Raw genomic sequence first — 14,021 nt, 5'->3', positions numbered from 1 at the left:
CAGTGTTACAACCAGATACAAGCGAAAAGTGCGACCTTCCTTTTTACACCCATGCTCTTACACGTTGATTTTCTGTGCTACGAGGATTTATACTGACATTATATAGTATGTAACGACAATCTTGTACAAACCGACAGGGCCAACGTGATATCGCCCTTGACTTATTTTTAGAACGCCTTCCTACTTTGAGCCTAGATTGGATAAAAAAAAACATACAGGTCCAAGGCTAGGTTTGATCCACCTTTGCACCTACTCAGTACCTGATGGAGGAGAAGGTTTGCTTTGGCGGGAAGAAAGCGACCTATGATGATTTTTTTGGCATGAATATTTAACGACACAAGTATATGCATATTTTCTTAATTCACCGGCAGATACCAGGCATTGGATGCACAACATGGAAATACCCAAAGGGAGGATGGGCGAAGGTTGGACGGATAATGCATACCACGGTAGCCTCGGGACAGGGAAGGGACCTTAATCAACGAACAGAAATGAAGATATTGGTGTTTTCTCTACGCTCGTTGTTTTTTTTGTCTTTGGCAACCTGCTTTTCCCTTGTGGAGTGGCGTTCTTGGGTTATTGTGCTCGAGTTTCTCGTAGTAACTATGGGCCGAAGCATCCATCCTGCGAAAAAGAAAGAAAGAATACGAAGGGTTGGTGAGCCAAAAATAATGTAGGTGTGTATCGTTGCCCCAGGAAGCTTCATACGGACTTGACTGATATTGGTCAGAATAAGCCAGCTGTTGCACAGAAACCCCTCATCCATATCATAGTCAGCACGGAGTAGTCATTGTGGTTTCACTTGCTCTTCAGCTCAATTTCCATGAATCTCCCATTAAACCTAGCTGGTTCATATCTCCGGCAGCCGCTGTACTGAGGGCACATTATCTCTTTTATCTACGGATAATTGGGCATGAAATGAAATATACGAGGTTGTTCAGTCTGTTTGATGTTCTGATCGACAGTGGCTTAGCACCTTGGGTACGTCCACGACTACACTGGCTCTGGGCTTTTTATACCAAGAGGTACACTGTGTTAAACTCGCACTTCCAGCCAGCGTGACAACTAATATGGCGGTAGGTTCTTTTATCCCAGTGGTCCAACATATCGTGTTCTTCCCTTGGCTGCTTACTTGCAGAAGAGAGCATTTGACTGACGAATACATCACATTCAGTCGATACTATACCGCCTAAAATAGATTTATCAAGATATACCCCGTTCCTTTCGACGCTGTCTGTTTAAGGGCAATAACGACCGATCGACTGCGGTAACCGTTTCCCGAGTTCCCATCAGCTGCGACCTACCTGTCGTACTGGCATGTATAATGGCACCCTCTCCAAGTTTCCTTGCATTGTTTCCAACAGAGTGCCAGCGCCGACTACCCAATAGTCACTGCAGCCGGGCCCGCTACTGAGTATGCACAATCTAAAGATGAGGCTGCAGTCTGTCTGTCTTACCACCTTACCCCTACTCTTGTCCGTCGACGCCGGCTGGTCACCAAGGCAATACCATACGGAGGAACTATACTGATATATCCCGCTAATAATATCTATATCCTCTATTATCGTCTAGCCTCCTATCGTAGGACGGACGTTCTGTACTACCCTTACTTCACATCATATCTTCCTATTGCCTGACGGTTAAGTTACGATATAACGTGGTCTGTTATTTCGTTGAGCCGCATTGTCCACAACTCCGCTCTGCTCTTTAAGCACTCAGCTGATACCATGGATCTTCATGGGGTAATACGAAGGTAGCTTGGGCCAATCAAGTTTTGTTTTGGCTCTAAGACAGCGGAAGACGGATTCGAGAACGGGCTGCCACGCTGGGTGGTATCTTTGTTGTACAATATACTATCTGTTGCTGTCCGGGGCGCATCGTATTTTCCATCTATATTGCTAGATAATACGAACGACCGGTCAACCAATAAAGACGAAAGCCTATCAGTTCCTATTCACATCCATGGAGCTTACATGGTCGATGTTGGCAATGATTTACACCTACTCAGCCGTCGGCAGAGAAAACTACACCGTGACACGAAATTGATTGGGACAGCTGCATGGTCAAGATATCCTACAGGGATAAGTTCAGGGATTTGTTTGTGAGGGCTCCCTCTTTGGAAATATCTGTGAGACTGATGGAATGATGAGAGCCTGGTCCCACGGCTATATAAAGTGCCTTCATCTCCTATATCAAGTCTGAAATCCAGGCCTCAATAAACCAAGAACCAAGAACCAAGAAGACCATCACAAAAGAAACAAGTGAGCACCACCTCGACCACTACTCCACCACTATCCTAGAAAACCCCCTCTAACAAGCTCTGACATAAAGGATTATTTGCGAAAATGAAGTTCACTGCTCTCATTGTCCTGACCTCCCTCCTTGGAGGAGCTATTGCCGTCCCCGAACCTGCCGCTGAAGAGTTGAAGGAGCTTCCAATGCTCCAAACCTCTGACGCCGAGGGTGCCCTCAATATGCTGGCCAACCAGGCCCGATGCCCACCCAACTATCCCCTATACTGCGCTAGATATAATTTCTGCTGTGCTAGGGGAGCCGTCGGTTGCTGCCCAAGAGCCTGCTGCGCTCCTGGCACCCAATTCTGTGGAAGCGATGGCCACTGCTACCGCCGCGGATAGTAAACGACGTCGATCCTTATGGTTTGAGTGAGCATGTCCAGATCAAAACGCACACTTTAACCCGCCAGACGCTAATTGGTGTTTAGAACGTTTCGACCAGCCAGGACTCTAGTACAAGCCATATCTGCAAGGACTATTTTTGTGATTTAACTGAGTTTTCCGACTTACTGCAAATCGACGGATGAAGGGAGGATATCTTGGTTGTGGTGAATGATCTACTTGTTCTCACTCATTTGGCACCGTCTCCTTTTGCCGCGAGGCTGATCAACAGTGAACCCCACGCATGCTTATTTTGTCCCCGCCAAATGAAACTTAGTTTATTTATATATTTCGGGCTGCAATGCAAAACGTACTATGGATTATAACCGAAGATCTCTCCGCGTAAAAGTGATATATAAAGTTGCGCGGTGGAAGATGCTTTCCCCCTGATATATTTCACGTGATATCTCGATGTCGATGCGCTCGTTCGCGTTCTATGACCATGTCCATGTCTAGTAGCTCGCTAAGGTGCGGAAGATTACTAGCTGGGGCTGGGGCTGGTCAAGTAATAGTGCATAGTATACACGATCGTAAGGAGAAAGGAGAAAGGAGTACGGAGTAGAGATACGGGAGTTGAGATGAGTGTGAATTATGGAAGAAACCCTAGTACTTCCCTCCATGAACCCCTTGTCTCCATGCGAAGCATCCAGCCGCCCCTGAGGCTGTTCCTAGGCCATACCGCCCATGATCGAATCTAGAGGCCTGACGACGATGGCAGGCGTCTTGTTAACTGCAGAAGCAGTGGCGGTGGCAGCAGCAGCTCTGCCCTTGCCTAGCATCGCCATGCTCAAGCCTCCAATCAACCCTCCACCCGCAATCCACGTATCAGCTTCACACTGTCCTTTGTTCTCTAGCAATCTCCAAGACCTGTCTTGCCACTCGATATCTTCCTTCCCCCACATTCTTGCTGTAAGCATTACTCCCGAGACGACAAACCCAGCTACACCGCCGTGGCTAGCGTGGACGAGGAGCCGTTTGCCATGTTGCGACGATAGGAGCGCGGACGGTTCTTTGTAAAGTGTAGTCAGTGTCGCAGATAGGACGGAGAGGACAGAGCCTGCTGTCAGGCCGGCGCGAAGGACGTGAAGAGTTAATATCGTTTTGTATCGCGGCTGGTCCTCGGCGTATTCTGGATGCGGGAAGAGCTTGTCCATTTTTCAAAACGACTCTTGATATAACCAAATTAGAGAAGGGTTAGGCTTCCTTCGTCCGAGCAGCGGGCTCGAGTGTGAGCGTTTGAGGCACTATCTGAACGATGGGGGGAGAGTCTATATTCGGGGCTTTCAAGGCTTCGTTTCAACTTTCAATGGATCAACGTTTGAGGCTGGCTCCGCTACTGCTTTATGGAGTTTGGCAGGTAACGACGATTATATCCACGTATTTTCTCCCACCGCCGGCTCCGACTACAGAGATTGTGGAGCTTTGCGAAAACAATGGCTAACGCCTTAGATCGTGCTCTGCTGAGATATATACCCCCCCCAGCCGCGATATACTCCGTAGCTATTGGACGTGAAATCGACAACTGACGAACCGAGGAATGGTCCGTGGATTAGGTTTCGACAATTTAGGTTGACTGGCTGAGAGGAAGATGCACAAGCAGTGGATGAAATCGCAGCTTGTGGCTCGATCTAGCCCCCGGAGCAGGCCAGCAGAGCAGCGGGCACAGGCTGCGTCTCAAAGGGACTCAAGGGCTGGGACCATGATGTCTCCAATCACAGCATCCGTAGAAGAGACACGGCGGGTGAAAGGCCATGAAGGACGCCATGCGCGGCGGCCAATGGGCAGCGGCACAGTAAGCCGTTTTTCTTTTTTTTCCCACCGAGCGAGACAGCGAGATGCGGACAAGGGCAACTCGATTCGCTCGCGCGGCTGGCGGGATTGATATCGAGAGGCAATCAAAGGTGGATTTGGCCCCTCTGCAACAAGGAAGTCATCAATTCTGGAATCCAATAGTTCGGCGGGGATAGTATGCGCATACCCTGCACGGAGGACGTCGAAGTCTCAGATTCCTTGTTCCCACGGAGCATATTGATATCTCGTTCTCGTGTCTCCTCGTCTCCTCGTCTCCCTCTCTCCGTCTCTGCGTGTGTCCCTCTGGGTTGTCCGTATCTATCTCTGACATACTCCGTACGGATATACGGAGATGGATGTCATCTATCAGATGCCATCGAGCTGCCTTTCGCGGATAGCGTCCAACGATGCAGCCAGGGGCCGTGGAGAAACACTGGTGAAACAGCATCGCGGTTTTGAGGCCTGGCCTGTCCCGAGTACGACGGCCTCCCTGTCTCTAGCCTGTCCTTAGCACGCCGCAGTATGCATGAGGGCAATGTAAGTAGCCGTACATATCGGCCAGGACGGCCAGGCTCCGTTAAATAGTGCAATAGTGTATATCGACGGGCTCCATGCGAGTAAGTAGGAGATGCGCATCACGGAGTCGGTCTTGGAGGCGAGATCTGCTCCTGTTTCAGCTTTCGACAAAGGCCCGGCGACCCCATTGTCTCGCTCTTTATATTGTAGCCCCGTAGAGGTACATATATGTACCTGTATAGGCGGTCCTTGCTGTGATTCGTGAGGCTGTTGCAGCTAGCCGCCGTGGCCTCGTCTCATCTTCATTTCATCTATTCAGCTTCATCTTCCACCTCGTCGACTCCCCTCGTCCTCGCCTCGCCCTCTCTAGCCTTCGTCTTCTCCTTCGCTGGGACGCCATGTCGCTGGATGTGGCTCTGTGATCTGTGTCGTGGTGAATATCGTCCAGCGCATCTGCGATCTTGATATCCGTATATCTGGTGAGTCCCGAGAACCGCTTCGTCTATCCCACTCCCTAGCCGCTGTACCGGAGTAAAGGCTGGTCTTGTCTCTTGAATCGTTGTCAGAGTCTCAGATAGAGGCCCCTGATACCGAGTTTTTTCTTTGCTTTTATTGCTTTTGCAACCCCCTCGTCCTTGCATCGCTTCTTCTCTCCCGCCCGCCACGGCTACGGACCTCGTATGCCAGGGGATTAAGGGATCAAGAGTGGGCTTTCGCCGATGTGCTTCTTGTTGCTCTCTGTGGCTTGACTTTTTTCATCCTCCATCTGTCGCTGTCTTCTGTCGTCTCACAGCGTCTGCTCCTCGTTCGGCGGCTAATAATGTGATCGCGCATGAAGATAGGGAGAAACATCCTACACAAACGACCTCTACTTCGCTCGCTGCATTCTTTCTTTTCCCAGAGGGATCCGAAGCGTCTGACAGAAGCTCTCGCATGAGCATAGCTCGACTCTCACTGCTTTCCGTTGATATAATACAGATAATCACTGTTACTCGAGACCGGGTGTGCGCGGTGCTCGTCTTACCACTCTCCAACTACTCCTGTCGTTGAACTACGTTCTACCCTTCGTGAATATGTCCACAGCTGTTGCACCCCCAACAGCAGCACCGTTGCCTCCAATGGTCGACCGAGACCGAGATCTCAGCCCCAAGTCATATCCCACACTGGCGCCGCTATCGACGTCGCTCTCGTCTGCCTCGACGCCGTCGCGGGGCGGCCCTGCTACACATGATTATGCTGCGGGAGAGAAGACGACGCCGGACGACAAGCGGTCACCCAATTCGTGAGTCTACATATTTACTTGTTGATGCGCATTATCATATATCTCATTCAGGTGATGCTAATCCTTCATACCAGGTCGCGGAGCGGGGGCCCAGCTCCGAAAATATCTATCAAAAAGGAATCCCCGTCGTCTCCTAGCATGCAAGCTGGAACAGCTCGACACCGTCCACGGAAACTAGATCTTTCATCAGTCGCAACCGGTCAAGGCCCTGCGACCGCACGGGGACCGCTAACAGCTCGAGACGGACTGGTGATGCATGACGTCGGCCTTGCATGTCTATCTCCTGGATTCCAGACCCAGGACCCTACCATGAGAGAACAGCTTCAGCGAAGCATCTCTGTCAGAGATCAGCAACGATCGATAATTGAATCACGTCTACAGAAATCCGCAAAGGGGGACGGACCGGATGCCGTAAAGCCCTCTGAATCAAATCTCTTCGGCTCCTCAGGACCCAAAACATCTACCAAAAAACGGCCGCCCCCTGGCCTCTCCATCGTCGCTCCGTCTGCTGCCACTTTCGCCAACGAACGAGTAATCCAGTCTGCACCACTTAATCAAACATTCACTGGCCGCCGCCAACCACAGCCCCTAACTCGCCATTTCGTCAATCCGCCATCAGATTTTGCTTCTTCTCCACATATCCATCACACACCCGCGAATCAAACAAATAACCGCCTGCCACCAATCTCAGACGTATTCGGCGCTGACGCACTAGCTCCACGAGACAGAGATAGAGACAGGGATGGAAACAGCCGAAACGGATTTGGCCAACACTCGCAATCCAACAACCATGGTCCGCTTCCTTCTCCCGGCCACACGGGAAACCCACCCAGCAGCGCAATATCAGCTAAACGACCACGAGAATACCGCTCTGCAGAGGAAGCTGTCCACGAACTTGCGGGTGGTCGAGAAGAACTTCTTCCACGAATCGTACATTACAGCGGAAACAGGCCTAACAGCCCCCGATCGCCGCTAGGAATCCACAGCAGCAGTAACGGCGACGGACCCCATGCAGGGCACTCGTCCCACCACCAACAACAACAACAACCACAACATGCCAGCGGTGGCCCATCCAGCAGCCAATACCCCAACCAGCCATCTCTTGGATTTCCTGCATCGGGCGCTCGTCGACGTACCCGAAACGAGTATGAGCAAGATCACGGTAGCCCACCTCTTGGAAGCGGCCCTGATTCTCGATACAGGCCTCCTCCCACCTCACACGGGCCGTTCGGTGCAGGACGAGATTCGCCCGATACGCAACGAAGGAAAAAGGAAGAGTTCTTAGGCCTGTGTGCTAGAGCATGGGACCTGTTCCATTCATAGCATCCTTGCCCTATACGCTCTTTATGTGATTATACTTTATCTGGTATCACTACCGATTTCCCATTCTTTAAACAGAGTACCTTGCTCTATTTCTTTCCATCCCATCTTTTCCTCTCCTTACCCGCTCACGTCGTCTCTCTGGATTTTTTTTATCAACTTTTACATCTCTTACGCCTTCATCGCCCATTCACGGGCTGGTTACTGTGGATGCGCCTGACGGCATTCGTTTCATACCTTCCTTCTTCTATACGTCCAACCGTTTCCTCCCACCACATCTCTTAACTCCATTTTCTTTCCTACAAAACCATCTTGGCGCTTACATCTAAGATCCCTTTCCTTCATTACCTCACTTTCCTGACGCAGCTCATCTCTAAACATTTTGTGTGGCATAGTATTGGATATTCATGGTTGAGATGGATGCTGGCTTGGATTAATGCTGTCATATATATCATCTCTCACTTTTCCCTGACTCCCTGACTCTGACTCTCCTTTACCTGTTATTCCTCACCTCTCATATGAATTATATCATGCATCTGCTCTGATTTACGATGAAGGAGCCAACAACATATTCAAATATTTTCGAAGAATCTTTCACCAATATTGTGTTTGCATAGATAAACCTTACAAAGGAGATAAACTACAATGTTGCTTGGGTTGAACTTTAACTTTGATCTTAATTCTTTGATATCATCGATACTGGACCAGGGCATGTCCCTTGGTATAAAAATGGGTATCATAAAAAGACACTCGAGCACCACGTTATCAACTTCATTCCTCCACCACCCTTCTACTCCTCGGCATTTCCTTCTTCTCCTTAGAAGCCACCTTCTTCCTCCGCCTTTCAATACCCTTCTGTCTCTCCCTGGCTCCCATACCTTCATACTTCTCTTTGAGCACCTCCTTCTTCAGATCCGCTTTCTTCAAGAACCATGCCTTCTCCTTCTTTCCCTCCTTAATTAACTCCCTCTCCTTCCTACGATGCTTCGCTAGCACCTCCCTCTCTCTATCTCGGTGCTCATATGTCCTCTTCCTATCTTGCATGGAAGTAATAACCTTTTTCAGCCGGTAGTTTTCATCCTCGTTCTTAGTTCGACGTAGCTGCTCATTAAGCTCTTTCAACTCGGCCTCCCGGTAATCGTTTAGGAATGCGTAGTTCTTAGCCACGGTCGGATCTGGATGAGAAGCCGATGAGGGTGCGGCCCTGTGATTATGGCTATAGCTTTGTACTGCGCTGTCGAACCGTGGATCACGCGCTTTCACTTGGGCGACATTCTCTCCATCAACAACAACTCGTCGACGGGTAACAGCGTATTTACTCGATTGGACTGCCGGCGCGTGTTTTGAGGACCGGGACTCTCTCGGTTTCTTAATTGGAGCTTTCTCATCCTTCGACGATTCTGCTTTGGAAGCCTTCTCCTCCTTTGCTTTTCGGATTCGTTCACGGAGTTCATTCAGGGCGTCCGACTTGGATTTTTTAAACCTAATATTTAGGTCCTCTTCTCCCCCTTCATTATCCTCCCCATGTTTCCTCTTTGGTCCTCTTTTCACAGACCCTAGGGATTGCTGGGCTTTCGCAAGAGCTCCGAATGAAATTTGCGACAAGGTGGATTTGATATCATTATTTCCGTTGTGCTCAGAAGGTGGGGTGTCATCAGACTAAACGAGCACCACGTTAGTTATCAATATCAATTATCATCACTGTAAACCGACCGAGGAGCATACCATATCCGAATCTTCGGACTCATCCTCGTCTTCGTCGGTAAGCCCGTCACCATCGCCGCTGATGGAGCCCGAGTCTTCTGACCCCGAGAGCTCATCTTCCAGTATATCCTCGTCTTCACGATGCGCCGTGACCCTTTTACTGAGTGCGGCTGGAAGCGACATGGCTTGCTGGCTGCTAAAAATCACCAAGCAGCGGGTCAAGGTGCTCTATAGCTTATTATTTATTTTTCGATATCCTCGTCTTTTTGTCTTTTTTAATCTTGAATTATATCAAAGGCGGTGAGAAGTCGCAGGCAAAGAAAAGTTTCTGCCGCTTTTTCTGCCGCTTGAAACTCAAGGCGGTGAAAGCGCATATAAAAGAAGTTGCAAATAATAAAAAGAATAAAAAAATAAACCCAATAAAAAGGAAAAATTAACAGGATATAGAGAATATGAATAAAACGAAAGAATAAATAAGAGACGAGGAATAGTGTTAGTTTACTACCGTGCAGTAAGAATATGTATACCAAACACGTGATCTTATCTGATTATCGTATGCAGGAAAGTTATCCATTTCATCATTTCATGCAGACTTGGAATCTTCGTCCTTCAACACACGCTCTTTGTTGCTGCAGGACCACGGCCATGCTCAAGGGCCGCTCTGTTTGTCTCTCTTCGTCAGCTACTCGTCGTTTGTTCTGGCGTAGTATACCCGACCACCTCTCATTCGACTCAAGCTCTTCTCCTGGCTTAAAATACCATGTAAGAGAACTACTCTTCCGTGGCAAGAGCCGCGCAACCATTTATAGTTGCCATGGGCGCTAATAGAGCCTTACAGATAGTCTCTCGTTCCTGGTCGAATAGCGCGAGGAAGTACTATATCCCAACAGTACGCATCATGTCGCAACGACGCCGGTCGACCCGTTTAAGAAATAGATATGCGCAATCAGGGTCAGACAACGTTCCTGGGTGGGGGAGACCAGATACAAATACGAACTCGGGCGGGCCTAGAGACGGGTTCTATAGTGGCTCGCCTCTAGATCTTCAATATCTAAATCCGTCGCAAGGGTTCAATTACAATCCACATGCTCATACTCCGCATCATGAACATCCGTTACCGCGCCAGGATGGTACGTTTATGAACAATGGTACTCCGTGAGTTAGACTCCTCTATTGTTTAGACGTTTTGCAATTGGTTAACGTTTGTTATGTTAGGTACTTTCCTCAGCCATCCTACCTCCCTTCGTCGTATCACAACTCGCCATATCATCCTCCATCCTCATCTATATTTAACCACCCATCGTTTGCGCCGGTAAACCCACTCCCTATCAGGCCCACGCCTGTCAATAACAATATGCCCACACTCCCTCGGCCGTACTCAACTCAGGCCCAGCGTTCACCTTCCCCAGTTAGGCAACCAGTCGCACCGATTCCAGTGGAAGGATACCTTGCGCAGGCTAGCCTCCAACCCGAACCCTCTCAAGTGCAACAGCCACTCCTTGTTATCCTCGACATGAATGGAACCTTGATATACCGTAAACGCCGTACATTCCCTCCTAGGTTCACGAAACGCCCCGGCCTAGACCCATTCCTCCGCTACCTGTTTGATAACTTCAAGGTTATGATCTGGACAAGTTCACAACCGCAGACAGTCACTGATGTCCTTGATAAACTTCTACCTCCAGAAATGAAGAAACAGTTGGTGGGAGTGTGGTCACGTAAGGACCTCGATTTAACCCCCAAACAGTACAAGGAGAAAGTTCAGGTATATAAGCGCCTTGATAAGGTATGGAGGGACGAAAACATCCAGTCTCAGTATCCTCGATTACCGGCAAATGATAATACCCAGTACATAATCCCAAGGAAGAAAAAGAAGAGCATAAAACTTCCGCGGATCCTTGGCGAAGGAGGTCAAGTCTGGGACCAAACAAATACCATTCTTGTTGATGATAGCAGACTAAAAGCTGCTGGACAGCCGCATAATATCATCGAGATACCAGAATTCACCAACGACCCTAACGTGGACGAGATCAAGAATCTAACCACAGTCATGCGCCAGCTAGACATATTATCCCGCCAGAAAGATGTTAGTCGGAAGCTGAGAGAATGGAATCAACGAAGGCCGGATGCGTCTAACGACAGCTCCAGGATTGATACTTTTTGGGAGAAAGAGCTGGTACTCTCTTCCTTTGATATACACGCACTTGAATCTACCACTCCTCCAGAAGAGACAGATACACCCGCAACGAAGGCTCCCGAAGCTACCGATTACCCGTTCCTTAACGTTGAACAATTGGTCAGCGCGGCGAGAAAATCACTCAATAAAGATTTGCATATATCAAAAAATGGACAGAGTGATGAACATAGGGCTACTGCGGACTCGAGGCCAAGGAAACCATCTACTCAGGAACCCAAAGAGTCTGGAGATGCTAAACCAAAACTGACTAAAGGCCAGAAACGAGCTGCAAAAAGAGCTGCAGCTCGGCTCAGGGCCGAGGGTGCTACTGGAATCAACATTACAACGGACTTATCCCAGTCTACTCGAACAGGTCACCGATCCGCTGGTTTCTTGGACGACTTTGGCTGCAGCGCTACGGCAACGGGCATATCCTCAGGGTCAGATATATCTACAAGCGGCGGCGTTGCGTTGCCGGTGAGCAAGAATGAAACACTGTGAAGCCGGCTCCAGTATATTAGAATAACTAGACTACGAAGAACATCAACATAACTTATGAGTCAATTGGATATTTTGATTCATGAACGACTTAGTAAATTCATTTCACATTAGGGTAGACAGATAAACTATCAACAGCCAGACATATGAACATTAATATTTGGCAGCGTTCAAGGTCATAGGCATGAAATCATGAATATGCACCTAATAATTTTTTCTTTACCTGGTATCATTTCGTTTCTCATTTTTTTGTTTCTTAATATGTCGTGGAAGGTTCCAAAAAGGCCGATTTACTTGCAAACCTTACCCTCGGTCCATTCGTACTCCTTACCGTCAACGGTAATGGACTTGTCCTGGGCCCACTGGTCCTCGACGAATGCCTTATCCTCAGGCTTGCTAGCATCAAGCTTGGTGAAGTTGTAGCTCTCCATGTCGGGGGCGACATCGAAGGCAGGAGCATACTCTTGGCCACGGATGACGAAAGCTCCCTGGATGACGGAGTCGTTGGTCTTGCCGTAGACGGAGGCGGCACCGAAGATATACTTGCGGGAACCTTCAAGACGGGCGAAGAAACCACCTATATCATCATACTATTAGAATTTTGGCGGTCCAGAAAGCTAAAGAAGGAATATAATAGCACTCACCAATCAAGTTGTTAGACATGAAGGTCATCTTCAGCTCATCGTTGTACTTGTAGTCAACCTTCCACAGAGAGTAATCCTCGGCACTGTAGTTCTCCCAGAACCATGGCATGGCGACCTCACGGGTCTCCTCGTTGGAGTACTTTCGCTTCCAGTCATCGAGGATCATGGATGGCTTTGGAAGGGATTCAAGGGGGTGCTTGGCCTTGGGAGCTGGCTTATCCTCCTCCTCAGCGGGGGCGGGGGCAGCGGCAGCAGCAGCCTTTGGAGCAGGAGCAGGCTTAGCAGCCTCCTCCTTCTTTGGGGCAACATTCTTCAATGCCTCCTCAACGAAAGGTGTGTCTGGCACAATAGCCTTGTAAACGGGCTGGTTGACAATGGTCTCGTACCATCTGGTGGTGGCAGGGTTAGACAGACGCCATTCCTTGCCGAGAACGTACTGGAAGCCACGGTAGCAGAGACTGGCAGTGAAGAGATCGGCAAGAGTGATACGCTCGCCAACGAGGAAGGTGTTGGCAGTGAGGTGCTTCTCGAGGACCTCAAATGCCTTCAAGGCGCGGACGGAGACGTCCTCAACGGCCTTCTTGTTGTAAGGCTCCTTGCCGAGGATAGGACGGAACCAAGCACCGACATTTGGGACAATCTCAGAGTTGGCGAAACACATCCAGCGAAGGATAGAGGCATAGTCCTGCTTGGTCTTTCCGAGAAGGGTGGTCTTCTCGTTCTGAGAGGCAACTATGAAACTGTCAGTGGATCGGTGGACCAAAGATTGATGATTTCATGACTCAATTGGGAATGAAGGTTAAAGATCAGAGTAAAGGTAGTCAACACAGTATGTATTATGCCAGGGATAACTGAAATAGTATTGAAAATCTCATCATAGTAGCAGGGAAGCAGATAAAAGCAGCAAGGTCTGAGTGGAAGGAGGGGGAACTTACGGAAGACAGCAATGGCAGTGGACTCGGTTAAGAGGAAGCCATTGGCGCCGATGAAGACAGGGACCTTGGCGAGAGGGTTGATCTTCTGGAACTCAGCAGTAGTAGCACCAGGGACGGCCTCGACGAGCTCAAGGTCAAGGTCGTTGGCCTTTGCTACGATACGGCACGCAGAAACGCGTGGGTTGTCCTGGATGCGGTCTTTGGGTCAGCAGCAAGTTAAAAGGGCTTTGCAATAAAAACACACGGGAGGCAACTGTGAAGCTCAAGCAGGAATTGAGCTTACAATGACACCGTAAATCTTTCCGAACGACATGATGACCGGCTGCAAGAGAATGCGTGCTGGGTTCAATGGGTTGTTGGAGGATGGACGAAGAAGTGAAGAAGATGAGGCGGGGTGAGAAAAGAAAAATCAGTTTCCCTTTTGTTTGCTCTTCCCCCTTTTGTGGAAAGTTTCTCCGAGATGGAATATCATTTCAGCCG

The 14,021-nt window shown here is 49.1% G+C and overlaps 5 protein-coding genes across 5 annotated transcripts; 2 read left to right on the top strand and 3 right to left on the bottom strand.

The window, feature by feature from the left end:
• Positions 1–3,343: 3,343 nt before the first annotated feature.
• GIQ15_03010 (uncharacterized protein) lies at positions 3,344–3,829 on the bottom strand (the record flags this gene model as incomplete). Its single annotated transcript, XM_033550427.1, has 1 exon — positions 3,344–3,829. The coding sequence occupies one exon, from the start codon at positions 3,827–3,829 to the stop codon at positions 3,344–3,346; it is 486 nt and encodes a 161-aa protein (XP_033407588.1).
• A 2,226-nt stretch (positions 3,830–6,055) lies between these two features.
• On the top strand, positions 6,056–7,587 carry GIQ15_03009 (uncharacterized protein; the record flags this gene model as incomplete). Its single annotated transcript, XM_033550426.1, has 2 exons — positions 6,056–6,264; positions 6,339–7,587. The coding sequence occupies 2 exons, from the start codon at positions 6,056–6,058 to the stop codon at positions 7,585–7,587; spliced, it is 1,458 nt and encodes a 485-aa protein (XP_033407587.1).
• A 768-nt stretch (positions 7,588–8,355) lies between these two features.
• On the bottom strand, positions 8,356–9,471 carry GIQ15_03008 (uncharacterized protein; the record flags this gene model as incomplete). The annotated part of the gene is made up of 2 exons (XM_033550425.1): positions 8,356–9,243; positions 9,310–9,471. 2 exons carry the CDS (start codon positions 9,469–9,471, stop codon positions 8,356–8,358), a joined length of 1,050 nt encoding a protein of 349 aa, XP_033407586.1.
• Positions 9,472–10,642: 1,171 nt separating this feature from the next.
• Positions 10,643–11,965, top strand: GIQ15_03007 (NIF domain-containing protein; the record flags this gene model as incomplete). The annotated part of the gene is made up of 1 exon (XM_033550424.1): positions 10,643–11,965. The coding sequence occupies one exon, from the start codon at positions 10,643–10,645 to the stop codon at positions 11,963–11,965; it is 1,323 nt and encodes a 440-aa protein (XP_033407585.1).
• A 287-nt stretch (positions 11,966–12,252) lies between these two features.
• On the bottom strand, positions 12,253–13,854 carry GIQ15_03006 (elongation factor 1-gamma; the record flags this gene model as incomplete). Its single annotated transcript, XM_033550423.1, has 4 exons — positions 12,253–12,539; positions 12,607–13,338; positions 13,542–13,728; positions 13,825–13,854. The coding sequence occupies 4 exons, from the start codon at positions 13,852–13,854 to the stop codon at positions 12,253–12,255; spliced, it is 1,236 nt and encodes a 411-aa protein (XP_033407584.1).
• Between the last annotated feature and the right edge of the window lie 167 nt (positions 13,855–14,021).

Source organism: Arthroderma uncinatum, assembly GCF_011692745.1.
Source record: "Arthroderma uncinatum strain CBS 119779 chromosome Unknown scaffold2, whole genome shotgun sequence".
NCBI lineage: Eukaryota > Fungi > Ascomycota > Eurotiomycetes > Onygenales > Arthrodermataceae > Arthroderma > Arthroderma uncinatum.
Note: the sequence above shows the minus strand (reverse complement) of the source record. Positions and strands in the feature narration are given on the sequence as shown.